The sequence below is a fragment of the Panthera onca genome, chromosome E2 (assembly GCF_046562875.1).
Source record: "Panthera onca isolate mPanOnc1 chromosome E2, mPanOnc1 haplotype 2, whole genome shotgun sequence".
NCBI lineage: Eukaryota > Metazoa > Chordata > Mammalia > Carnivora > Felidae > Panthera > Panthera onca.
The window spans coordinates 33,397,366-33,422,730 of NC_138353.1; the positions used below are offsets into that span (position 1 = coordinate 33,397,366).

General features: G+C 42.8%; 1 protein-coding gene across 1 annotated transcript; it reads left to right on the top strand.

Annotated features, from left to right (window-relative positions):
* Nucleotides 1-112: 112 nt before the first annotated feature.
* Nucleotides 113-23,940, top strand: OGFOD1 (2-oxoglutarate and iron dependent oxygenase domain containing 1). The gene is made up of 13 exons (XM_078438730.2): nt 113-342; nt 1,987-2,132; nt 5,958-6,004; nt 8,888-8,988; nt 12,480-12,596; nt 13,175-13,266; nt 13,475-13,603; nt 13,884-13,997; nt 15,424-15,503; nt 15,771-16,084; nt 20,441-20,563; nt 21,062-21,120; nt 21,626-23,940. Exons 1-13 carry the CDS (start codon nt 189-191, stop codon nt 21,785-21,787), a joined length of 1,638 nt encoding a protein of 545 aa, XP_078294856.1. The 5' UTR covers nt 113-188; the 3' UTR covers nt 21,788-23,940.
* The last annotated feature ends 1,425 nt before the right edge of the window (nt 23,941-25,365 follow it).

Here is a 25,365-nt window from a genome sequence, read left to right on the forward strand (position 1 = left end):
ATGAGATGACTGCAATATCTGGAATTTCCATTGGTAAATCAGGAATGGGCTCCTCCTCCTCTTACTTTCGCACTTCCTATTGGGCGGCGCTGGGAAACACGGGATAGGGGGCATTCTGGGAATTGCAGTCCGCCCAGGAAAGTATAGCTGCTTAATCAGTGTGGCGTGGGTCTGTAGCTTAAGAGAAGATGAATGGGAAACGGCCAGCTGAGCCGGGCCCCGGCCGTGCGGGGAAAAAGGGAAAGAAGGAGGTGATAGCGGAGTTTTCGGATGCTGTCACGGAAGAAACCTTGAAAAAGCAGGTGTCTGAGGCCTGGAGCCGCAGGACGCCGTTCCGTCACGGTAACCGAGTGCTGTGAAGGGGGAGCTGCCGCGCGGGGTCTGGGGGCCTCTGAAAGTCCTGCCACTCGAGCCGAGCCCTGGGCAGCGGGGCCACAAGGGAAGAGTCTCTTGGAGACAGTATGACTTTGGCCACCTCTGACTCTCCTGCTATCCTCTATCATCCCAAGTTCGGTTCGGATTTAGAAATCTGAGAAGAGGAAGAAACGTAGGCCCGAGAGTTTTGGGAAGCAGAGGGCATGCAAGTTCGTAGTTCCTCCGAGGGCAATGATCGCTTATCCCAAAATAGCGTAGCCAGAGCATTTGTTGTGAGCTGCCAGATAGCTGGCACCTGCGCTTAAACGTTTTCACACGCCTATAGGTCGACTGCGTGACTTATGAAAGCAAACAAGTGTTGAGCAAGGGGAGGAACCCACCTTGAACGATTCCAGCCTCAGCCTCAGATACCACCTTAGGGGATAAGAATTCTGCTTAATGCATCATGCTTTCCCTTCTAGAGATTGCCATGAGTTTGCTTTCAGTTGTTAAGTACTTTAAAGAGGTGAGTCCTGGGTGTCTGGATGCACATAGAAAGGGATAGCTCTATACACGCAGGGACTTGTCAATATCCTAGGCTGTAGGATGGAAATAGGGATAGTGTCTACCACAGCTTGCTGAAGAGATGAAGTGAAGTCGTGCGTCTACAGCACCACTGTGTTTGGCACGTGGTCGGTCGTGGTGGTGGTGACTATTATTACAAGCAGTGGGTAAAATGTTGAGCTAGAAATCAAGGCATCGGAAAGTTATGCTTGATTAAAAAAAAAAAAAAAAAAAAAAGAATGTTGTAACTTCCTCCAACAGTAACTTGGGGAAAGAAAAAGTAGGGTCAACGAAAAATCACCAGCCACTATTGTTATTGTCACTTTTTAAAAATGTATATATTTTGAGAGCGCAAGCACAAGTAGGAGAGGGGCAGAGAGAGAGAGAGAGAGAGAGAGAGAGTGAGTCCCAAGCAGGCTCAGCACTGTCCAGTGCAGAGCTGGACATGGGGTGGGATCCCACCAACTGTGGAGCCGAGCTGCTATTCTCATTTTTTTTTTTAATTTGCTACTCTCATTTTAAGTGTGGGGGAAATCAGTAAAGAATCAAATATATTCAGTTCAATAGCTAATCTTTGAACTAAAACAGAAACGGAAACAAAAAAGCGGGTAGCCTGGGTGGCTCAGTGGGTTAAGCGTCAGATGTCGGCTCAGGTCATGATCTCGCAGTTTATGAGTTTGAGCCCCGCTTTGGGGTTGCTGCTGTAAGCACAGAGCCCTCTTTGGATTCTCTGTCCCGCTCTCTTTCTGCCTCTCCACTGCTCACTCTCTCTCAAAAATAAGTAAACATTTTTTTTAAAACTCAAAAAGGAGTACGAACCTTAATTTAGTGATATCACCTGTACTCCTTTTAAGAATTAGTATTTTAAGAACAATATTTTTTAAAAGTAGCATTGAATGCGTAAAGAAAAAAGAGAGAGCTTATAATTCTTCCTCCAAATCTTAGACTTTACTTACTTGATTTCTGAGAATTCACAACCATTCCCTTTTGTATTCTTTCTGCTATACCACTTAGGGGTCAAAAATATAAAAGGAGAAAAAGCCACAAGTAATGTTTTCCTTCCAACAGAGGCCATTGTCATGGACATGGAACCCTTTCTTCACTGCGTGATCCCAGACTTCATCCAAAGCCAAAACTTTTTGGAAGGGCTTCAGAAGGAACTTTTGAACTTGGACTTCCATGAAAAGTATAACGATTTATATAAGTTCCAGCAGGTATTTATGTCCCTTTCACTCTTCCACTTCAGAAATTAATTGACCACAAAGCCATTCATTACCTTTGGACTTGAAGTTTTAGATTGGGTTTGCCTTGGAGGGTCCTTGCCTTGACATTGTAAGAAACATTCGTTGATTTCACATAAGCTTACTGAGTGTTAACAATGTATTAGGTGCTATAATTATTGCCTGGGACTCTCTGACAGTCTCTGCCCTGTAAGACTTCAAAATCTAAAATACAGTAGAAGTGATAACGATGGCAACAGATAGTCAAGAAATACAGTAAGCCAGTAAGTTAAGTACATTATAAACAAAGGGGATCAGGTACATTTTGGGGATTGATATGCTAAAGAGAACTGTATGTTGGAAAATAATAACCATTTAAATTTTTGAGTTCATGTCTTTATTTTAGGTGGCATGATGTATTGCAGCATGTTGCTCACTGCAGAATGTCCAAGGAGAGTTAGGTCTATTCCTTTTTTGGTGGACGGTTTAATTTGGCAGGAAAGACCATGTCAAACTCATGGCTGGATTTTCTACTCTTAGAAGACGGGGCCTAGTCTAGGTATGGAAATCTAGATCATTGGTTTCCCCAGTTTTGGGGGGAATATCTTTTTAGTACATGGTGTACATCACTCTTAGAAATCCTTTATAAAACTTCATGGACATCAACCCTCAAGAATCACAGGATAAAATGAAAAAGATGAAGACCTATTTTGTTTTCTTTGCATTTACCCTTTGATTCCTCTTTATCTGGGATAAGAAAGTAAATAACAGGATTTCTGTCTCTTTTATTCTTTTGCACTAGAGCTGATTGTGTCCCCCAGTATGTCTATCTTTGAGCCTTACACATATGATTGAATTAACCACATGATAAAATACACAATGTAACTCTTAATAATTCAGGAAATCCAGTTAATATTAAGCTTTTATCCTTAGTAAAGTTACATAGGTTAATTAAAACCACAATGATCTGCCTTTGTAATTATATCAACTTCAATAACAATAAATCTCTGTTAGACTTAGGGCCATATGCATCTCTGATTACTAAAATTGAGAAATAAAGCTGGTTTTTACTTAATGCAGTTTGGTGGATGAAAATACTTCTAACTGTAAAGTCAGTGAGTGGGAAAATAATAAAAATGGCCCTGGGTAATGAGGAGGGGAATAAAAGATAACTTTAGATCACATGGGTGTTTGATGGAACTCTACTGGGCTGTGAATAATATTTACTTATACTCACTTTGGGACTGAACTTCTTCATCCTAAGACAGTAAATATAAAACCTGCTTTCAGTCTTCTGTCCCTTCAGACTTTGTATCCCCTTTGCTTGTGCTATGAATTGCCTTAATTGAGTCTATGATACCTTCCAGCCTTCCGAACAGTATGTCATTAAGAGTTGCCTGATATTCTGTATATTTCAGAACAAACATTATTGAGTGCATGCTTTATGCCATGCTAAGTACTTTATTAATTCATTAAATCCTCAGTCCTATGAAGGAGGTACATTACTATTCCTCTTTTACAGATGAGGGGACTACATCAGTTTTTCCTTCTCTTCCGGATCGTTCCCTTTGACATATAAAAGAAAGATGTTAAGAAAAAAGTGCTCTTGACCTGACTTTGCCCTTCAACCACCACCCTAGTCCTCTGCTCTTTTTTTTTTTTTTTTTTTTTTTTTTTTAATTTTTTAGAGAGAATCTCAAACAGGCTCCATGCTCAGTGCAGAGGCCAGCATGGGGCTCGATCCCTTGACCCTGGGATCATGACCTGAGCCTAAATCAAGAGTTGGACGAGTGAGCCACACAGGCGCCCCTCTCTGCTCCTCTTGACAGTAGAGTTCCTTAGAAGTTGTCTGTACTTTTCTTAAATATGTCTTCTCCCATTCTCTGTTAAGCCCACTTTTCTTCAGCCTTTCACCTACAACTCCACTGCAGCTGCACTTGTCAAGCTCACTCTCGACTTCTTCTACGTTAGTAAATCCAGTCAGTCATCAGTTTTGAGGCCTCATTTTACTCCACCTCCCAGCAGCACTGGAGCTACTATGTTACTCCTTTCTCCTGGAGACATTTTCACTCTACTGTCCGGATGCCTTGGGGCTTCCTGCTACCTCCCTGGCAAGTCCTTGGTTTCTTTTGGTAGGCTTTCCTTTTGTACCTGACTTCTCAATGATGGAGTACTTTAGGGCTTTGCCCTTGGGCCATTTCCAGGGAGACCCTCGCTTTGCCTCTACTCTTGGGTATCTGTTCAGTGTCTCACACCTAAGTCCAAAACTAAACTCCTGATCTTCTCCCCCTAAATCTGCTCCACCTGTGATTTTACCCATCCCAGTTAATGGCAACTCGATCTTTCCAAGGGACCAGGCTTAAAAAACCTTAAGGTCCTCTCTCCCCTCATACCCAGTGTGTCAGGAAATTCTGCAGGCTCTATCTTCAAAACCTATCCAGAAAAACCCACTTCTTTCCATTCCAGTGCCAACAGCCAGCACCTGGCCCAAGCCATCTTTGTCTCTCATCAGGATTATTCTATCAGTCTATTAACCAGTCTCCCTGCTTTTACCCTTGCCCAGCTCCACTGTCATAGCCGTTGTGTTATTTTAAAACAACAGTGGACCCAAAAGAATTGAAGACACGTTCACATAAAACTAGTACACAAATGATCATAGCAGCATTATTCGGAATATCCAAAAAGTGGAATCAACCCAAATGTCCATCACCTGACAAATGGACAAACGAGTGTGGTCTGTCCGCACAATGGAATATTATTCAGCCAGAAAAAGGTATGACGTAGTAATGCTGCTGTAACATGGAGGAGAGGAGGAGACTTGGAAATGTGCTGAGAGAAGCCAGCCACGCAAGGCCACAGACTGTAGGATTCCATCCATATGGAATGTCCAGAATAGGCAAATCCACGTAGAGAGGCAGAATGTAGACTAGCAGTGGCCAGGAACTTGGGGGAGAAGGGTATGTGCAGTGACCACCTGATGGGTACGGGGTTTCTTTTTGAGGTGATAATAAATGTTCTGGAACCAACAGTGGTGGTTGCACAACATGGTGAGTAACCTAAAACCCACCGTATTACATACTTCCGGATGGTTAAGATGGTAAATTTTATGTTACATGAATTTTATCCCAATTTTTAGCAATTTAAGCAATTTAATCCCAATACTCCCTTGCTCAAAAATTCCCATGGTTCCTCATTTCTTTGTCAGAAAGCCAAAGTGCTTAGAACAGCTCTAAGGTGACCCCTTACCTCCTTGGCCTCATCTCCTACCACTCTCCCCTGTACTCTCTCTGCTCCAGCCACATAGTCTCCTTGGATTTCTTGACTAGGAAATGCTTCATACTCAGGACCTTGAATCCTCTGTGCCTAGGTATTCCCTTGGACTGTTTCCCAACCTCCTTCAAGGCTATGCATCCCTCAGCGAGGTCTAGCCTGGCCACCGTGTTTGTACTTGGAAGCCCTTCCCCATTTGAGCATGCCTACTCCCTCATACCCTGCTGGTTTTCCCCACGCATTTGTCCCCTTCTTTCATACTGACCACTGTCTTTGTATGTTTATTGTCTGTCTCCCTCAAAAATAACATAAGCTCCACTGTCACAAGTGTTTAAGTATTTGTTGAATAAGTCACAGGGGGGTTAAGGAAGTCGCCCGAGTCGCAGAGCCGCCACGTGGAGAGACCATACGTCAAACCCAGGCAGTCTGGCTTCAGGGCTGGGCTGTTACCCACAATGCTATGCCACCAGCGCACTCACTGAACTGCTTTCCTCTGTGTGTCTCATCTATGAAGGAAATCTTTTTTTTTTCCTCTTTTTTATGATCAAGTCTGATGATTTGAAGAAGAGAAGAGAGCCTCACATCTGTGCTTTAAGGTAAACAACTGGTGCTATTTGTCAGGTGCGGGAAGTATTATATAATATTATAACGCTTTTGTAGAGGAGGAAACAGACTGAGAGATGAAGTAAGTTCTTCAAGGCTTCCTAGATGAAAACTGAGGGAGCTCAGACACAAGCTCAAATCAGTCTGATTCCAGGGCCCAGTTTCTCAATGATAAAATGTTCAACCTTGTTAGTAATCAAGGAGACAACTGCAGGAAGCATTTTTCACCTATTAAGTTGGCAAATATTCAAAACCCCAGTGTTGACAGTCGTTTAGACCCCTTTATGCACTGCTGCCGACTTTCTTAGATGATGGTTTTGAAAGATGTATCAAAACCCTAAAAATTATGCTTATTATTTTGTAGTGTAAGTCCACTTGTGAGAACTTATCCCAAGAAAATAATTAAGGATGAGCTCAAAAATTCCATAGAAGATTATGTGTTGTAATGTTGTTTAAAATAATGAAAAACTATATACAAATTAAATGGCCATGCACTGAGATTTACATAGTTAATGGCACAAATGTAAAGTGGAAAACTCTACAGCTGTTGGCTATGACATATGTGAATTTTAACATGCGAGTATGATAAAGTTAAACCCTATTTCACCAATTCTAAGATACATTTTCTTTTTTCCCATTTTAGCACTGCTGAGATCCAGTGTCTCACTAATTACAATGGTGTCCTAGTTTAATTGGCAACATTTTTTTAAGTGAAATGTAAAATAATACTACTTCTTACAGACAAAGGCATATTAGAGTCAATGAAATACACTTGTCAAAAGAAAAGATGTTAAAACAATACACAAAGTGTGAATGATTTTAAGAAAGATATCTATTTGGCTATGTGTATACCAACGGAACGGCAGAAGAATGGGATGTTTATTTAAATCTGGCTAGTAGGATTTCAGATTTTTTTTTAACAGTTTTTTTTTTTTTACTTCTGGAGTGTTTTTTCCCCAAGTTTTGCTACAATAAACACATGTTATTTTGGGGGGGGGGGGTTGTTTTGTTTTTTAAGTTTATTTGAGAGAGAGTGCATGTGCACACGAGTTGGGGAGGGGCAGAGAGAGAGGGAAAGAGGATCCCAGGTAGGCTCCATGCTGTCAGCAGTGAGGTGGGGGGAGAGCCCAACATGGAGCTCGAACCATGAGATTATGACCTGAGCCAAAATCAAGAGTCAAGGACACTTAACAAGCGCCCCTTAGCACGTGTTACTTTGTAATAACTTTGTCATCTATACAGAATTTCTATATATGATGGCAGTCTGCACAGATTGTTATTTCTTCCAAATCCTGAACTATTGCTTATGTATTAATTGTAACTCATAACATTTCATATTTATTTAGACCTTTCGTTGTTCCAAAGAGAGGTGATCGTGCTTTAAGGCATTATTATCTCATTAGTTCACAGCACGCCTCTGGTAAGCATTTCCTATGGGACCGAGGTTCCATTCTATACACACAGGGTAACAGCTGGATAGTGTGTGAGAGACGGCAGTCCTTGGTCTTTATAGAAAGGTGACCTTTATCTTTCCCGGTTGGATTCTGCAATTTCTCTCTTAAATACAATTAACAAGTGAGAATAATGACAGAAAATAACCCTGTCCTCGTGACACCCTCACAGAGTGACTAGAGGAAGGGCTTTTTATGGAATAAACTTGAGGAAGCCAATGTTACCAGTAAAAGAAGGATTTAAGGCTTTGGTAATAGTTGTTTAAAGCATCAAGACTTTGCAGAAATGTTTGCCACCCACATCTCAAGCCTGGTTCAGCACTTTGCTCTGCTGGCTCATTCCATGTAATTCGCAACTGTTTTTAAAGTTATGTGGCACTTCTGGGTGAACTAACGTAGCACAGTAGTTTACAGAAATTTTTTGGTTTGGTAATGTATAGTGCAGAAGAGGTACTCAGTATTAAAATCTCAGATCAGCCTGAAGACTTGATATTTATGAATAGCACAATTGCATTTGGTGGGAATTTCAATTGTGTACATCTGGACTTAGAGGATCCCCAAAATATTGTCTGTGTGTGCAAAATGTGAACTAATGTAAATCCTTTCAAAATGATATAAATTCATCGAGATTAACAGAATTTCAAAGTTGATCAGCTGAATGAGTTATAAATCGTATTAAAGAGATTTCTGTACAAAGAACCACATTAGGTGGTAAATGGAAATGGTCGGCATCTTTTAGTGGTATCCTGCTAGCATCAGAACCTCTATGAAAGGGACACCTGGGTGGCTTGGTTGGTTAAGCACCTGACTTTGGCTCAGGTCATGATCTCACAGCTCGGGAGTTTGAGCCCTGCGTCAGGCTCTGCTGACAACTCAGAGCCTAGAGCCTGCTTCAGATTCTGTGTCTCTGTATCTCTGCCCCTCTCCCATTCTCTCTTTCTCTCTCTGTCTCTCAAAAGTAAACATTAAAAAATAAATTAAAAAAAAGAACTTCTACGAAAGATTTTCCTGAGTGCCACATAGTTAGCATAATATAGACCGTTATTGCAACTTAAAGTTTTTAATCTACAACAGCGTCACCCAAGTGGTCATTAAACAGTGGAGCCGCTTTTAGTGCTGAAGAACATATCTAAAAATCAGTAACCTCGGAATGGAACATCAGTGCAATAAATTATGACAGAGGCCAAATCACTGCCATGATAGGGCATGCCATAAATTTAAGAGGAAGAAAACAGAGAAAACAGAGAAAAAAAGACTACAGTAGATAGATTAGCATTTATTTCTCTTTATTTCAGTTCCAAGTCCTAAACTGTGCAAGTTTAAAGTAAAGAATAAACTGCAGCCTCCAGGAAAAAGAAGTTGTGGCCTAGATCCAAATGGAGGCCTCACTGCAGCCTAACAAGTGATCTTTGTTTACATTTCTAGGAAAGTTCTGTTTGAAGATTTCCGGACTTGGCTTGCTGACATTTCCAAGATTGACCTGGAATCAACTATTGACATGTCCTGTGCTAAATATGAATTCTCTGGTAAGCAAGATAAAGCCCTTGACATCTGGAAGTCTTAAAGGCTTTAACTAACAGTGGCAAGAAGATAGCACCAGTGTGCCAGAATCCTGGGCTGCGTGTCCCCGCGTAGCGTTAGAATCTGCTCAGTAAGGAACACTTGACCGGCTCATGTACCGAAACGCCCACCTTCCTGGAAGGTATAATAAGGCAGGGGTTGTCTTTGGTGGAAATATGAAAACTGTTGACCATATTTTCCGGAAAATGCTGACATTGCACATGCACACCCGCTTTGTGTACAGTATCAGGAAACTCAGAGGTGATGTTGTAAACTCGTAGAACCACATTCTTAAGGGAAAAAACCTCAATATAGAAGGATACAGCATAAACCTTGACAGTCCCCTTCCCTTTCTTTTTGTCCCCCATCTCTTCAGAGGGATCCATTGTCACCAGTTCCCTTTGGGGGCATGTAAATGTCTTTTTGAAAACATGTTTGGTTTTTTTGTCTACAAGAAAAAGTATTTTGTTTTGTGTTCCTGAGTCCAGTTTTGATTTGGGTTTACTCTCACACAATATAAAGTATAATTGGGGGAAGTATAAATTGGTAGCAACTTTTTGAGGGTAACTGAGTGGTACACAGGAAGAGTCCTATCATACGCCCTTTTTAAAAAAAAAAAAAAACTTTTTCTTTTCAATTGAAATAACTTCAAACTTCTAGAAAAGTGGCAAGCATAGTACAAATAACGTATTTCCTGTTGGACTTGGTTGCCGTTCTGCCCCATGACCCCCAACTGATTCCTACAACAAGGACATTCTCCTGTATGATAATGATAAACCATCAAAATCAGGAAGTTGAGATTAATACATGATTCCCATCTAATCCTCAGGCTCCATTCAAGTTCTATTATTTGGTCCTTGATTGCAAAAGGATCTAGGGGCGCCTGGGTGGCTCAGTCGCTTGAAGTGGCCGACTTCGGCTCAGGTCATGATCTCACAGTTCGTGAGTTCAAGCCCCGCACCAGGCTCTCTGCTGTCACCCGGAGCCTGCTACAGATCCTCTGTCCCCCTGTCTCTCTCTGCACCTCCCATGCTCGCTCCCTCTCAAAAATAAATAAACAAAAAATAAATAAAATACATGTTCAAAGGATCCCGTCCAGGATTGCACCGTGCATGTAGTTGTCATGCCTGTTTGGACTCCCTCAGTCTTTCCTTGACTTTCATTGTCTTAATGCTTCTGAAGGTTTACAGAGGAGTCATTTTGTAAAACTTCCCTCAGTTTGAGTTTGTCTGATGCTTCCTCATGATTAGATTCAAGCCGTGTGTTTTTGGTAGGAATATTACAAAATTAATTATGTGGGGTTGTTTTGTTTGTTTTTTTTTTTACTGCATCTTCTCAAGTGGTATGTGGTTTCTGTGTGTCATAGTCTAGTGATACTAACTCTGATTACTTAATTAAGGTGGTGGCTAATGTCAGGTTTTTCTTTTTTTTTTTTTTTAATTAAAAAAAATTTTTTAATGTTTATTTTTGAGAGAGACAGAGCACAAGTGGGGAAGGGGCAGAGAGAGGGAGACATGGAATCCGAAGCAGGCTCCAGGCTCTGAGCTGTCAGCATGGATCCCAACACGGGGCTCAAACCCACAAACCACAAGATCATGACCTGAGCCAAAGTTGGACACTTAACCGACTGAGCCACCCAGGTGCCCCAGCATCCTCTGATATTTCTTGCTAGTTGCCAAACAGGGATATTTTTCAATAAAAAATCATTTCTTTTACATTTATTAGTTATTCTACTGTAAAGGAAACATTCCCCTTTTCCCATTTATTTATTCATGTATTTATGTCGGTGTGGATTTATGGATTACTGCTTATGTAATGGGCTATAAGCAGTTGCTGTCATTATACTGATGCTCATATTGTCCCTGATTTGATCAAGGGGAGCCCCTTTAAACTGACTTCAGGTCCTTTTGATGTGTCCCCATCATTCTTAATATATCTTACTTTCTAGCAAAACAAGATTTTCCAGGCTTATCTTACATTTCCCCTGCTCTAGATCCAGAGTTGGCCATTCTTCCAAAGAACCCTAGTTCCTTTTAGTGAAGAATGATGCTTAAAAATCAAGATCTGGGTGGCTCAGTCGGTTAAGCATCTGACTTCAGCTCAGGTCATGATCTCACGGTTCGCGAGTTGGAGCTCCACATCTACTACTGTCAGTGCAGAGCCCACTTCAGATCCTCTGTCTCCCTCTCTCTCTACCTCTCTCTCTCTCAAAAATAAATGAACATTAAAAAAGAAAAAAATCAAGGGGTGCTTGGGTGGCTCAGTCAGCTGAGCGTCCAACTTTGGCTCAGGTCGTGATCTCACAGCTTGTGAGTTCGAGCCCCGCGTTGGGCTCTGTGCTGACAGCTCAGAGCCTGGAGCCTGCTTCAGATTCTGCGTCTCCCTCTCTCTCTGCCCCTAACCCACTCGCATTCTGTCTCTGTCTCTCTCAAAAATAAATAAACATTAAAAAAAAATTTTTGTTTAAATCAAGATCTGGACTGTAGGTGTTTTTGCTGTTAGGGTGTCACCGCTCCCAGGCCTTTCAGTGGAAAAGAGGCAGCAAACACATATGCACATATACACACACACATGTGCACACACGTGCATTTACACTTTTGTGTGTTTCAACGTGTAGAAATATGTAGATATCTAAATATCTATATAAACATCTACACATATAGGAAGCTCAATTCATGTTGATTCCTGCAGTTGTAATTCAACACTTTAGGTTTATCCCAGATTTTGCCATTTCCGTATTTGTAATTTCCTACCTCAGCAGTAAGAACCATGGCTTCCATTATCTTCAATAGATTTCTTTATCAGTCGATCATGATCCCTCCATGTGTGAACAGCCTCAGTTCACCATAGCATGCCTTCCCTCCCCTGCCCTACACAGATGCCTGCCTTGTTCAGTTCCACCAAATGGCCCTTAGAAGTTTTAGCTCAAGAAATAAATGGGAATCAGTACCAAAAGGTCTATGTACAGTGATGTTCATTAAGGCAAATGGAGACAACTTAATTAACGAGTGGAAGATTAAAGGGGAAGGAAGATAATTCATAATCCATATGGTATACTACGTGGCCATTAAAAAGCATGACAGGTGTGTATACTGATGTGGACACTTACCATGTAATCAAAAGGCCACAAAATGACCACTGTAGGATACTGTTTTTTTAAAAGCAAATGTATGTAGGAAAAATACTGGAAGAATATATGCAAAAATACTGTTAGTGATTCTCTCTGGGGTCTGTCCCTATATGTGCCCTTCAGTGCTTTTGGAGTCCCCCGTGTTGCCCGTTTTATGTCTCCAATTATAAACCAGGAGAATAAGTGTCATTTTACAGCTGGAGGAGTTCACATTACAGATGAGTATCAAATGGACTGATACTAAATGCTGGATCCAGTCAGCTCCAGCTGCTCCTGGAGCTGCTCCTTGCGGTGCGGGACGTTAAAGTGTGCGTTGCACTATTGCAGATGCCCTCCTCTGCCACGACGACGAGCTGGAAGGGCGCCGGATCGCCTTCATTCTTTACCTGGTTCCTCCCTGGGACAGGAGTTTGGGGGGCACCCTGGACCTGTACGACGTTGATGGTAAGACAAGTGCATGCTCCTCGGCACTAGCCACTTCTGAGTTCTTACATACAACATGTGTACTCATCTAAGGAGGCGGAAGCCATTCAGTGGGGTGACAACCGCAGGGGAAGGGATGTCGGCCCTGACAGCTGCCTCTGAGTTGTGCTTCGAGTCGTCATTACTCCAGAGATAGAGTCCATTAACAGGACTCGGCAGACCCTACTTCTGAATACTGACCGCGGAAAGGTAGAGTGCGTGTACATTCGCCTGGCACCGTCGGTCTGCCAGGGCGAATCCATCTGACAGGAAGCCAGGGCTGTTTTCTAAGGACCAACACCAGATGTTGACTCTGGAAAACTTTCCGAATTTATTCCAGCTCTCATCAATAATAGAGGGATGGCGTAGTGAGAACAGATATCACCCAGCAAAACCAGCAAGTATGAGGGAGACAGATGGAAGGGGGTGGTGGTTTTGGATCTGCAGGGTACGTCTAGTTCCCCCTAGAAATCTGAGAATTGTCGGAGTGAAACAAGGCGGCCTGGAATTGGTTAACGATAACGAAACCACATTTGTGGTTGTTTTCTCTTCTGGTGCAGAACACTTTCAGCCGAAGCAGATTGTCAAGTCTCTTATCCCTTCGTGGAACACACTGGTTTTCTTTGAAGTGTCTCCAGTATCCTTTCACCAGGTAACGGTTGTAAACCACAAATACATAGAATGTAAGGATCATACTTTTTAGTTCCCCGTTAACAAAACGTGACAGCTTCCCGATGGACCCCTGTGGCCAGATGGTGCCCGCATCCGTTGTGATGGATCTGGAAGTCAGTGCACCCTGGCTGGTGACCTTCCCCCTTATCTGGTGTGTTCATTCATGTGCTGCTGGCCTTTCTTTTCAGGTGTCTGAAGTCCTGTCTGAAGAAAAGTCACGTTTGTCTATAAGCGGCTGGTTTCATGGTCCTTCACTGACCAGACCCCCCAACTACTTTGAACCACTTGTACCTCGGAGCCCGCACATCCCACAAGATGTAAGGATAAATGCCGGTTGTCGGGCCTCTTCTCTAGAAGCTGTAGCATGTCATTTGTTTTCCTGGTAATGAAACTAGACTTTACGTTTGCTCTTCCGCTCTTCTTGGATAAACTTTTGATAGTATCTTTTCTCAGGCAGAGTTTTCTGGCACTTTTATGTGTAACAAGGAGGAAATTATAGAGTGAGGATTTGCATATATTTTACTGTTATGAAATGACATAAGTGCAAAAGCAATAAGAACTGTGAACTCATATTTGGCATCTGCTCCTTCTTTTAAGCATGAAATTTTATATGATTGGATCAACCCTACTTATCTGGACATGGATTACCAAGTTCAAATTCAAGAAGAGTTTGAAGAAAGGTCCGAAATCCTCCTAAAGGAGTTCCTTAAGGTAAGCCAGCATATCCTGTCCAGTATATCTTGGGGACATCCTAACAAAATCTCACTGTTCTAACAACTTCTGCTTTTGTCTCTCTTCTTGGGTGGGTGCATAGGCATCATTAAAGGAGTTTTTTTGTTTTATTCTTGATTAGAATATTTTTATCACGCTCTTCTTCAAATAAAATATGGAAGCAGTACTAGCAGCCGACATAGGTAGCAGTTATATGCTTAGTGGGTTAAGAGTCCCTTGGGTGTTCCCCAGTTTTCTAAAATCTTAATGGTGCACACACACACACACACACACACACACACACACAACTAGCCTCTAGGCTGAGAGGGAGTTGTATGTATTTTCCTTCCTATTCATTTGGTGAATATGGTTCACTATAAGCTCATTGCTTTTAGTAGAGAGATTATTAATTGGTCAACGCCTATTAACGAGCATTTGACAAGGATGAGGTAGCCCATTTCAGTGGCAAGGGAACTACATCAGAAGTCAGAAGGACTCTATGTTCATGTCCTGGCTCTATGGTTTTACTAACCCGAGCAAATCACTAAATCTCTCTGAGCTTCCATCTCATCATCAATTAAACTGCAATAGGACCTGCCTTGCTCGTCTTGAAGAGTTACTGTGAGGGCCACATGAGATCATGGATGCTGGTGTGGTGCTTCACAGTGATCCTGCTCCCCCCCCACGCGCAGTCCCAAGAGCTGTTCCTCCATGAGAAAGATAAAGGTTGAGACGCTACATTCTGTCTCTCTCTCTCTCTCTCTCTCAGAATTTTAAAGCTGACATTAGCATATTAAGGAATTTGAGAAGCATACTAAATAAACTTGTTTGACCCTATTTTACTGAGCTTACCTAAATCAGGCTTTGTGATCCTCGTTCCTGTTTTACAGCCGATAGGACTGCAGTGTTGAGAACATTCCTTGGGAAGCTACATTAAACAACTATAGAGAAAGCCTCTTGAGCATATTTCAACAGATTATTCAGCTTCTTGCTCTGTTCGTGGCTTACTATATTTATAAGGCTGATTAAATAAAAGTGAGGCCTGCAAGAGATTTTCGTTGTAATGACATTGGCTGTTTTGCAGCTTAATTTTTTTCCCCTCATAGGTTCTGGATTGAAGTCTGTATTGTGATCTTCATTTTATAAATGCAGGCGACTGAGATGTTGAGCAATTTGACATAAGACCTACAACTGCTAAAGGAGATAGTCCAGATTAACACTCGAATCTCTTGGCTAAAGCATGCTGATGATTTATCCAGTCTTTGTTCTGGCTTCACTGTATCAGGCCTGGGGTGGGGGGGTGAGTGTCGGCTGGCCCTTTTAGGAATCAGCCAGAATGATTCTGCAGAGCTGCTCCAGCTGCAAGACCAGGTGTGGGACTACAGGGAGAGTCCCTGACTGTTTTTTTTCTGTGCTCCTTTTCCAGCCTGAGAAGTTTGCAGAGGTCTGTGAGGCTTTGGAGAAAGGAGATGTGAAATGGAGCAGCCGAGGTCCCCCTAACAAAAGGTAGAACCAAGACATTTGCATTCAGCACCTGCCTGTTGGTCAGCCAGGCTCACCTCCGATAATAGGACATTGGCCCCGGTGGTGTTTCATCTCCACGGCCATCTGGTAGCAGGCCCCGAGAGAACCTCACTGTTAGAACAACTGGTGATTCAGTGAGCTATGCCAAGGTTTAGGCAGCGGGGTACAAAGCTAATGATCAGCTTTTATTCCATGCGTGATATTTACGTCTGTGGCTTGGATGAACAACTTGGCATCGCTGCTTTCCAGGTTTTATGAGAAAGCGGAGGAGAGCAAGCTTCCCAACATCCTGAAGGACTGCATGGAATTATTTCGCTCCGAGGCTCTGTTCTTGCTGCTCTCCAACTTCACAGGCCTGAAACTCCACTTCTTGGCCCCTTCAGAGGAAGATGAGGTGGAGGACAAAAAGGAGGGCGAAGGCACCTCTGCGGCTGATCACACTGAAGAAGGGACTAGCCATAGCTCCCCTGGGCCCCAGAGTCCTCAGACAGCCGTCAGCCACAGCAGCCAACAGAGCAGTGAACAGACAGACCCAGAGTCCGAGGAAAACGAAGCCAAGAGAGGTAAGCTGTCGAAATGATTTGTCCTTGTGTACCATTAAGCACTCACTAGTCAATCATTTATTCACCCAACAAATATTGCTTGCGCATCTGCTCTATGCTAGGCTTGTTTCAGGAACTGGAGGACAGAACAAACAAGGTCTCTGCTCTCCTAGAGCTAATATTCTAGTAGGAGAGGACAAAGATTAAACGTGTACACGAACCACAAGGACACATCAAATAACGATAAGTGCCATGCGGAAAACTTTCGTAGGGTCACGTGTGAGGAACGACCGAGTGGCCTCTGAGGTGAATGGGCAGTTGGAAGAGCCTGTCTCAGAAGCTGCTATTTAAGCTCAGATTGGAATAACAAGGATCTATGGGAAGAACATTCTAGATAGGAGGAGCAGCTCATATGTTTTACTAGGCTAAAGATTTACGAACAGTGGACAGAAATAGGACTGGCTGTGCCCCAAACTGCTTTAAAACACAACATCATCAAGGAGAGGAAGGTGAGCAGCTTATGTCTGCTAAGGACCAATAGCAGGCTAAGAAAAACTTGTTTGCATTTGGGCACATGGACAGAGGAAATTATTATTAAAACTAGAGGAAGTCTAAGGGCGCCTGACTGGCTCAGTTGAAAGAGCATGCGATTCTTTTTTTTGTTTTGTTTTTAATGTTTATTTTTGAGAGAGAGAGAGACAGAGTGGGAGCAGGAAAGGGGCAGAGAGAGAGGGAGACACAGAATCCGAAGCAGGCTCCAGGCTCTGAGCCATCAGCACAGAGCCCGATGCGGGGCTCGAACCCACAAACTGCGAGATCATGACCTGAACCAAAGTCAGACGGCTAACCGACTGAGCCACCCAGGCACCCCAAGAGCATGCGACTCTTGATCTCAGGGTCCTGAGTTGGAGCCCCACGTTGGCTATGGAGATTACTTTAAAAAAATAAAAAATTTTAAAATTTTTTAAAAAAGTAGAGGAAGTCTTTCATCATCTACAAACAAGATGAAAAAGAGAAAAACATAGGAAATTTAAGAGGGAAGGCTTCTGTGGATTTGGTGACTGAGTAGTTACCAATTCAACATACATGTTTCAGTACCTACTAAACCAGTCGAGAAAATCTGTTTCCCAACTCCTCTCCTCAGTTTTACTCTCCCTGCTTCCGCTCTGATTTCTTGAGAAGGACCCCATGCAGCAAAGACGAGGGATCGCCATGGAAACAAACTCCAACAACACCCCCCCCCCCCCCCCCCCCCCCCCCCGCACTGTGACAGGGAAACCACAAGCATTGTAATGCAGATTCTGTGGCCTCCCAAACGGACTAACCAGTTGCTTTTGTCACCACAGATACTTAGAACACCAGACCCAGGTAGCTTTTCCTGTACTGGTCAATACACAGCACTTTCTTTAATAATTTTTTTTAATGTTTTTTACTTTTGAGAGCGAGAGAGAGAGAGAGAGAGAGAGAGCAAGCAGGGGAAGGGCAGAGAAAGGGGTACACAGAATCCAAAGCAGGCTCCAGGCTCTGAACTGTCAGAGCCTGACATGGGGCTCCAACCCATGAACTGTGAGATCATGACCAGAGCTGAAGTCAGATACTTAAGTGACTGAGTCACTCAGGTGCCCCAAGATGGCCTTTCTTTAAGATAGAGGTTGGCTTTCCTTGATAATTGAAAGTGGCATCTATACTTGGACCCTAAAAGGAATCAGGTAAAGATCAGTGGAGCCTCAGGGGCTGTTTAAAAAGGTATTTGTTTGCCTCTATTCCTTTTGGTTTCATTTTTATGGGAACCTACAGCTTAGGAAAAAAAAATCTATATAGGTGGCCAAAAGATGCTTTATTCTATTACCAAGCATCTACTGTTATGGAAGTCCCTGGACCAAAGCAGAGCAGGGAATACAAAAGGTAAACATGAAAAGTAACTGTTTGCAAAGTTTATCATCTTAAAAGGGTGGGGACCAAGCTATAAAGGAGCAGAGTTTTTATATTTTATTAAACTGGCCTAAGTTCAAATTAGAGGCTTTATAACTTTAGGATGTTAAACGTAACCCATGTGATAACCAAAGAAAATAGCCATAGAATATACATAAAAGGAAACAAGAAAGTAATTTAAATGTTTCAATGCCAAAAAACCAATTAAGTACAAAAGACAGGAATGCAGGAAATGGGGGACAAAAAGCTATAAGGCATTTAGAAAACAGGGGCACCTGGGTCGCTCAGTGGGTTGAGCGTCTCTTGATTTCAGCTCAGGTCATGATCCCAGGGTTATGGGATAAAGCCCCACATTGGGCTCCACACTGAGCATGAGCCTGCTTAAGATTCTCTCTACCTCTGCCCCTCTGCCACATGCTGTCTCTCTCTCTAAAATAAAAATATTTTAAAAATAGCAAAATGACAGAATTAATTCCCTCTTTATTAGTAATTATTATTTTTAAAAATTTGTTTTATTTATTCATATTGAGAGAGAAAGCACAAGCGAGGGAGGGGCACAGAGAAGGGGAGACAGAATCCCAAGCGGTGTCCGCACCATCAGAGCAGAGCCTGATGGAGCGCTCGAAACTACAAACTGCGAGATTATGACCTGAGCTGAGATCAAGAGTCCGATGCTTAACAAACTATGCCACCTAGGCACCGCTCTATTAGTAATTACTTTAAATATAAATGACTATCAAAAGAAGGAGATTGACAAAACAGACAGGAACACATGATTCAACTATCTGCTGTCAGGGCGCCTCGGGGGCTAAGTCTGTTAAGCATCCAACTTCAGCTCAGGTCATGATCTTGAGGTTCATGAGTTTGATACCCACATGGGGCTCACTGCTGTCAGTGGAGCCCGCTTTGGGTCCTCTGTCCCCCTCTCTGCCCCTTCCCTGCTGTCTCTCAAAAATAAATAAACTTTTAAAAATGTTTAAAAAAAAAAAAAAAAGAATTTCTTTAAAAAAAAATACTGTCTGCTATCTACAAGGGACCCGCTTGAGATCCCAGAAGCAGAAAAAGATTGAAAATCAAAGGATGGAAAAAGATGTTCCATGCAAGTAGTAACCAAAAGAGAGCAGGGAGGAATGGCTATACTAATATCAAATAGACTTTATCTTTATTTTATTTATTTATTTATTATTTTTTTTAATTTTAATGTTTATTTTTTATTTGTGTGAAAGAGAGAGAGCGAGCGGGGAAGGGACAGAGAGAAGGAGACACAGAATCTGAAGCAGGCTGCAGGCTGCAGGCTCCAAGCTGTCAGCACAGAGCCCGACGCGGGGCTCGAACCCACAAACTGCAAGATCATGACCTGAGCTGAAGTCGGATGCCCAACCGACTGAGCCACCCAGGCGCCCCTATCTTTATTTTATTTAAATTTTTAAGATATCATACAAAGTGTCTTCTCTAACCACAACAGGATGAAGTTAAAAAGAAATGAGCTATCAAGCCATGAAAAGATACAGAGGAACGTTAAGTGCTATTACTGAGTGAAAGAAGCCAGTCTGAAAAGGCTACTTATTGTATGATTCCAACTCTATGACATTCTGGAAAAGGCAGAACTAAGGAGAGAGTCAGATCAGTGGTTGGAAGGCACTAGGAGGAACGAAGGGATGAATTAGGTAGAGCACAGGGGGTTTTATGGCATTAAAACCAATTCTGTCCAATACTGTCATGATGGAGACTCGACATTACTCATTTATCAAGACCAATAGAATGTAGAGCACCAGGAGTGAACCCTAATGTAAACTATGGATTTTAGTTAATAATAATGTGTAGTATCAGCTTGTCAATTGTAACAAGTAAATCACACTGAGACAGGATGTTAATAAAGGAGAAACAGGAGGTAGGGCAATCTATTTTTTTTTATTTTTATTTTTTAATGTGTATGTTTGAGAGAGAGCAAGACAGAGCGTAAGCAGGGAAGGGGCAGAGAGAGAGGGAGACAGAATCCGAAGCAGGCTCCAGGCTCCGAGCTATCAGCACAGGGCCCAATGTGGGGCCCAAATCCACAAACCGTAAGATCACAAACTGAGCCGAAGTCGGACGCTTAACTGAGCCACCCAGGCACCCCTGCAGTCTGTTTAAAATTATAGTATTTATTCATGTTATAATTTTTTTTTATTTTGGCAGCTAAATATTCTATCTGAAACTAACTGTAAAGAAAGAGAGCATCAACGTCCCCCCCGCCAACAGTCAGACATGGTACATTTCTGACAGTCACTGTTAAGGCTAGTTTGGTTCAGTAATAGATCAGAACAATAGGTCAGTAGGTCAGAAATCATTATGGGAATGATTTTGCTTTAGTGCTGGATCATTCCTGCTTACTATTCCCTCGCAATCTAGCAGTTGTATCAAGTTATTTTAAATTTTTTCTGGCCTTCTATGGTTTTTTCTTAGACTCAAGTGTTCCCACATGCCAGGGGGAGTTGAGGCGTTGGAAGACTGGTCACTACACTTTGATCCATGACAACAGCAAGACTGAATTTGCCCTGGATTTACTTCTCTACTGTGGCTGTGAAGGTAAGAGTCAGGAAGTAACTTATGGAAACCAGTGAGCTGTTTCCATAAGAGGGGCAGTCTCTCCCGGTGATGCTCTCCACCTGACCCAATTCAGAAGTGATGTACCTTGGCCAGGATCACAGATCACAGAGGCACCCTGTTGGAAGGGATCTTGGGGGTCATGAACTTCAGTCTCCCCAACTCAGAGGATTTCTATCTGTGACTAAGGTATGGGGGATGTGGACCAAAACAGTTTCCCTCCAAGAACCCTCCCGCCCACTCAGATCTACATCTTTTATGTAATTTTCCTTCCAGGTGTATTTTACATTTAATTCTTAGTTTTCACTCCTTATTTGATGTTGGTTGAACAGTAAATTCCGTCTTATAAGCCATAGAGTTGGTTATCACTGAGGTCCCAGATCCCCCAGTCGTAGAGCAGCCTGGTATGGGCGATGTAAGTAGATGATGGAAGTCTTGTAGGAAAAGCTTTCTGAATGCTGTTTGTCTTCCCTTTGTAAGGCTGGGAGCCAGAATATGGCGGCTTTACTTCCTACATTGCCAAAGGTGAAGATGAAGAGGTAAGTTGCTTCTGATAGCAAACTATCCTTCTTACTTCTTAAGGAAGCTTTCATTCTTCACACACCCAATTTTTATGACCTTCTGCCAGTGTCCTTAGCTGATAAATGCATGATGGTCTGCCTGGCACTGGTTCTGATTTCTAGTAGTAAGTACTCAGCAAGGAATAAAAATGCCAAAGGGTAATCACTAGGCATTTATTCTACCCTATTGAGAAATTCCATAGAAGTTAAGAGTTGATGGTGCATTCCCATGAAATCTTTGGATACAGTAAGGAATAAACGCAGGAGGTAGAACCTTTCTGGGTATGTATGGGAATGGGGTCCGTTGGGAAATGCCTTGACAGCTAGAGCAACAGCGCCTCCTCATAAAGGATCTTTTAACAGATCCCCTGTCACCAGTCTGAGTACATGATGTGAAAACCATCTGTTCCGTGGTGAATCGTTGAGGAAAAGAGTTGAGAACAAGTTCTGTGCTCTGATGTGACACTGTATTCACTTATTTCAGCTGCTAACAGTGAATCCGGAAAACAACTCTTTGGCACTGGTCTACAGAGATAGAGAGACTCTGAAATTTGTCAAGCATATTAACCACCGAAGCCTAGAACAAAAGAAAGCCTTCCCAAATAGAACAGGTTTCTGGGACTTCTCGTTTGTCTATTACGAATGACAGGGCTGAGCCAAGCTGAAGAAAAGAGACCCTTCCTCAGTACTGGGGAGTGCCGAAGAGCTAGGCATCACGCGGAGAGCTACAAGGTGGCCTGTGTGACCGTGTCTTCAAAACTGCGTGGTAGGACTCATCGTTATTGTCTGCAATCTAGGCCTTAAGCTTGGAGCCAGGTATTTCTCTCTTGATAAAAAAAAAAACAAAACAAAACCTTTTTTGTCTTTTTTTTTTTTTCACATTCAGTTTTTCATTTTCCATATGGACTTCCTTAGTGATTTTTAAAAAGCTTTTGTGTGTGGTAAAATACACACAACATAAAGTGTACCATTCTAACCATTTTTAAGTGTGTACTTGAGTGACGTTAAGGATATTCACATGGTTGTGCAACTGTCACCACCACCCATCTCCAGAACTTTGCCATCTTCCCAGACTGAAACTGTCCCCACTAAAGAGTAACTCCCCGTCCCCCTTCCTAGCCCCTGACGGCCACCATGCCACTTTCAGTCTCTGTCTCCGTTCATACAAGTGGAACAATACAATATTTGTCCTTCTGCAACTGGCTCATTTCACCTAGCATAAAGTCTTCGAGGTTCATCCATGTTTCCAGTGAGTGTTTGTTTTTTAATACTCATAAATGACTGCTGATTCTGTCCTTCCTAAGCATACCGGTTTAGAAAGGTATAGAAACTTCTGTCCTGTTCTGGGTGGGCTCATTATACTTCCTCCCGGTGCCTATGGCTTTGTTTCACTGTGACTCCCTTAGGACAGTGTGGACTTAAATGATGATGGTATTCCTGCCTTGGTAAACACCGGGCCCCAAACCACATGGCCCCTGAGACTTCTGAGTGGCTGCTTGTGCCATATGTCATCATTCCTGGGGACCCACTGCTTTTCCATCCTGGAGTTGTGGCTCCTGTATAACTAGATGATTCTAGCCTCGCATGTGTCTTTCCTGTCCCTAAATACTCTCGGGTCAGCTATAAAATGAGTTGCCTGTTTTTCTTTTAAGAGAACAGATGCTAAAGGCCACATCAAAATGCCAAGAGGCTGTCCATTTTGTTACATTCTCTTCCCTGAACTGGTGTGAGGCTTATGTGACAACTACCACCTATACATGGGGGTGTGTACGAGGGGGGGTAGTGGTCGCTGCATCGTTAGCTGCAAGATGCTGTTCTCGTTCCAATACTGTCTTCTCGTTTCCTCTCTGTTTTTTTACATTGATTACCAACTGTTACCGTAGCTTTTATTTGGGATTTTATTAATCAGTAGGAAAAGCATTGGGCTTTTATCTTCTTTCATCTCCTAATACTTCAAGTACTCCCTCTAAAGTTGGCATTTAAATGAAGAGAATGAGGTTCACTTCCTTTAGGTTGATGGTTTCAAGATTTTTTTGATTTTGTACCCCAGATAGATAGTATCTAGATAGATAGGGATAGCTATCTAGAAATTTTACACATGTACGAATATTCAGTATTGTCATAAAACACTAATTTTTCTCGGGTGAGATGAAAAAGACGTACCTAGAACTAGCTCTAACGTCTTCCCACACACACACAGTACCAGGCCAGTTTACATGCGTACTGTTTATTTGGTGTTTTTTCAGTTTATTTATTTTGAGAGAGAGACAGGGAGAGAGCCAGCAGGGGAGGGGCAGAGAGGAAGAGACAGAATTCCAAGCAGGCTCCGCACTGTCAGATCCATGAGATTGTGACCTGAGCCAAAACCAAGATTCAGATACTTAACCGACTGAGCCACCCAGGCACCCCTACATGTCTGCTGTTTTGGAGACCAGAATTCTTTCACCACAGGGGCGCCCGGGTGGCTCAGTTGGTTAAGCATCCGACTTCAGGTCAGATCATGATCTCACAGTTGATGAGTTCGAGTCCCGTGTCGGGCTCTGTGCTGACGGCTCGGAGCCTGGAGCCTACTTCGGATTCTGTGCCTCCCTCTCTCTCTCTGCCCCTCCTTTACTTGTGCTCTATTTCTCTCTCAAGAATAAACAAACATAAAAAAATTTTTTTTAAAGAATTCACAGCACAGTGACACGTGGGATTACAACAACTTTGTAAATAATGGCTTACATGTCAAAGTTTGCCTTTTCTTTTCAGTTCCTACAGACTGAATAAAGGTCATCCCTACAATATTATTTTCGCTCACTTGCTTTTTGATGTGTTTTCATGAGCGGGAGAGAGGGGAATGAGGTTCTAGTGAACAATCTGTCAGTAGCATAACTGCAAGTGGAAGGCCCAGGGGAAAGCGCCAGGGCGCTTGGAAAAGAGATACTCATGGCCGTAGGTGACATCTAGGAGGCCACCCCACTTTTCCAAATCTGGAGCGCTCAGTCTAACTCTTAGCATTCGTACAACGCAAGCGTTAAAATGTATTTATTAGTTTCTCCTTAACCTCAGTGTGTTTAAGGTCTGCACCACAGCAGAAGCTTCTGTGCTCTACGCAAAAGGATCTCGCCGTCCGAAGGGAGAGACTCCTGGAGGGCCAGGCTCCGACGTTTCCATCAGTTACATCATCTACGGGAAAGATGGTGTGTTCGCAGGGCACTTTTCTGCACTGAAGACACTCAGTGATTGAGAAGCTGGTCTTCCTTAGTACTTCATTCTTCACCTGGATTTTTAGGGCTTAAAGCCAGTGTCAATAGTTGTGGCAAAAGAGGAACTGAAACACGGGCATCTTGTAAATCCTTCTTTCAGGTAAGAGCTGTTGATGTTCACCTGTGTAATAGATGGCATCTTCTCTCTCAACAGTGAACCTCCAATTCTTATTGTTCCTTTTAGCGAAGGAAGATTATTCCCCCGCCTCAAAGAGAACAGCTTTATGTTTTTTCAGATTATATGAATAATACACGTTCGTTGTGAAGAATTAAAACATGTAAAAATAAAAAGGCAAGCTCATTTGGAGTCGCGCCATCCTGGCACAGTCACTGTGGCGCTTTGTAAGGTACCGACTTGGCTAACCTGAACCACATTTCCCAGAATTCCGTTCCCAGTCAGGGTGAGCCACAAATTCTTGTGCAAGATCTGGGGGGCCCGGATGAGGCGGTAGCCATTTAGTAGCTCACCACGTGGCTTAGCCAGAAGCCCACCTCCTGGTGTGAATCCGCATCTGGGCTGCAACTGTCCCAGCTGCCCCTGGATGTTCAGCATCTCTGTTCGAGGTCTCCCTGCCCGTCCTCTGGGCTTCCAGTTCCCGCACGAGACAGACAATGTGCCTCACAGAGACTGCTCTGCCACTTCCTAGAGCTGCATAAGGTCAACCCCCCCAGAACAAATCCCCTTTACGTGTTAATAATGACGGACATTAAGAACATTTTCGTAGTTATTTGGACAGCATATTAGCATTTCTGTTAGGAGGAAAAATAAAACGTTCAAGGAAGAACCCTATAATAATCTAACTTCAGTACACTGTTTTAAAGATGTGGAAAATGAAGCCTAGAAGAGAAAGGGGCTGTTTTTTAACCTGGTTTTGAACTTGGCTTTCCTACTGCTCACCAACCACCTTCCAAACTCTACTGAATGTGGTGGTTTCTTTTCCGCAGCGGGGAAAAAATAAATCAATGCCTGGGCTAC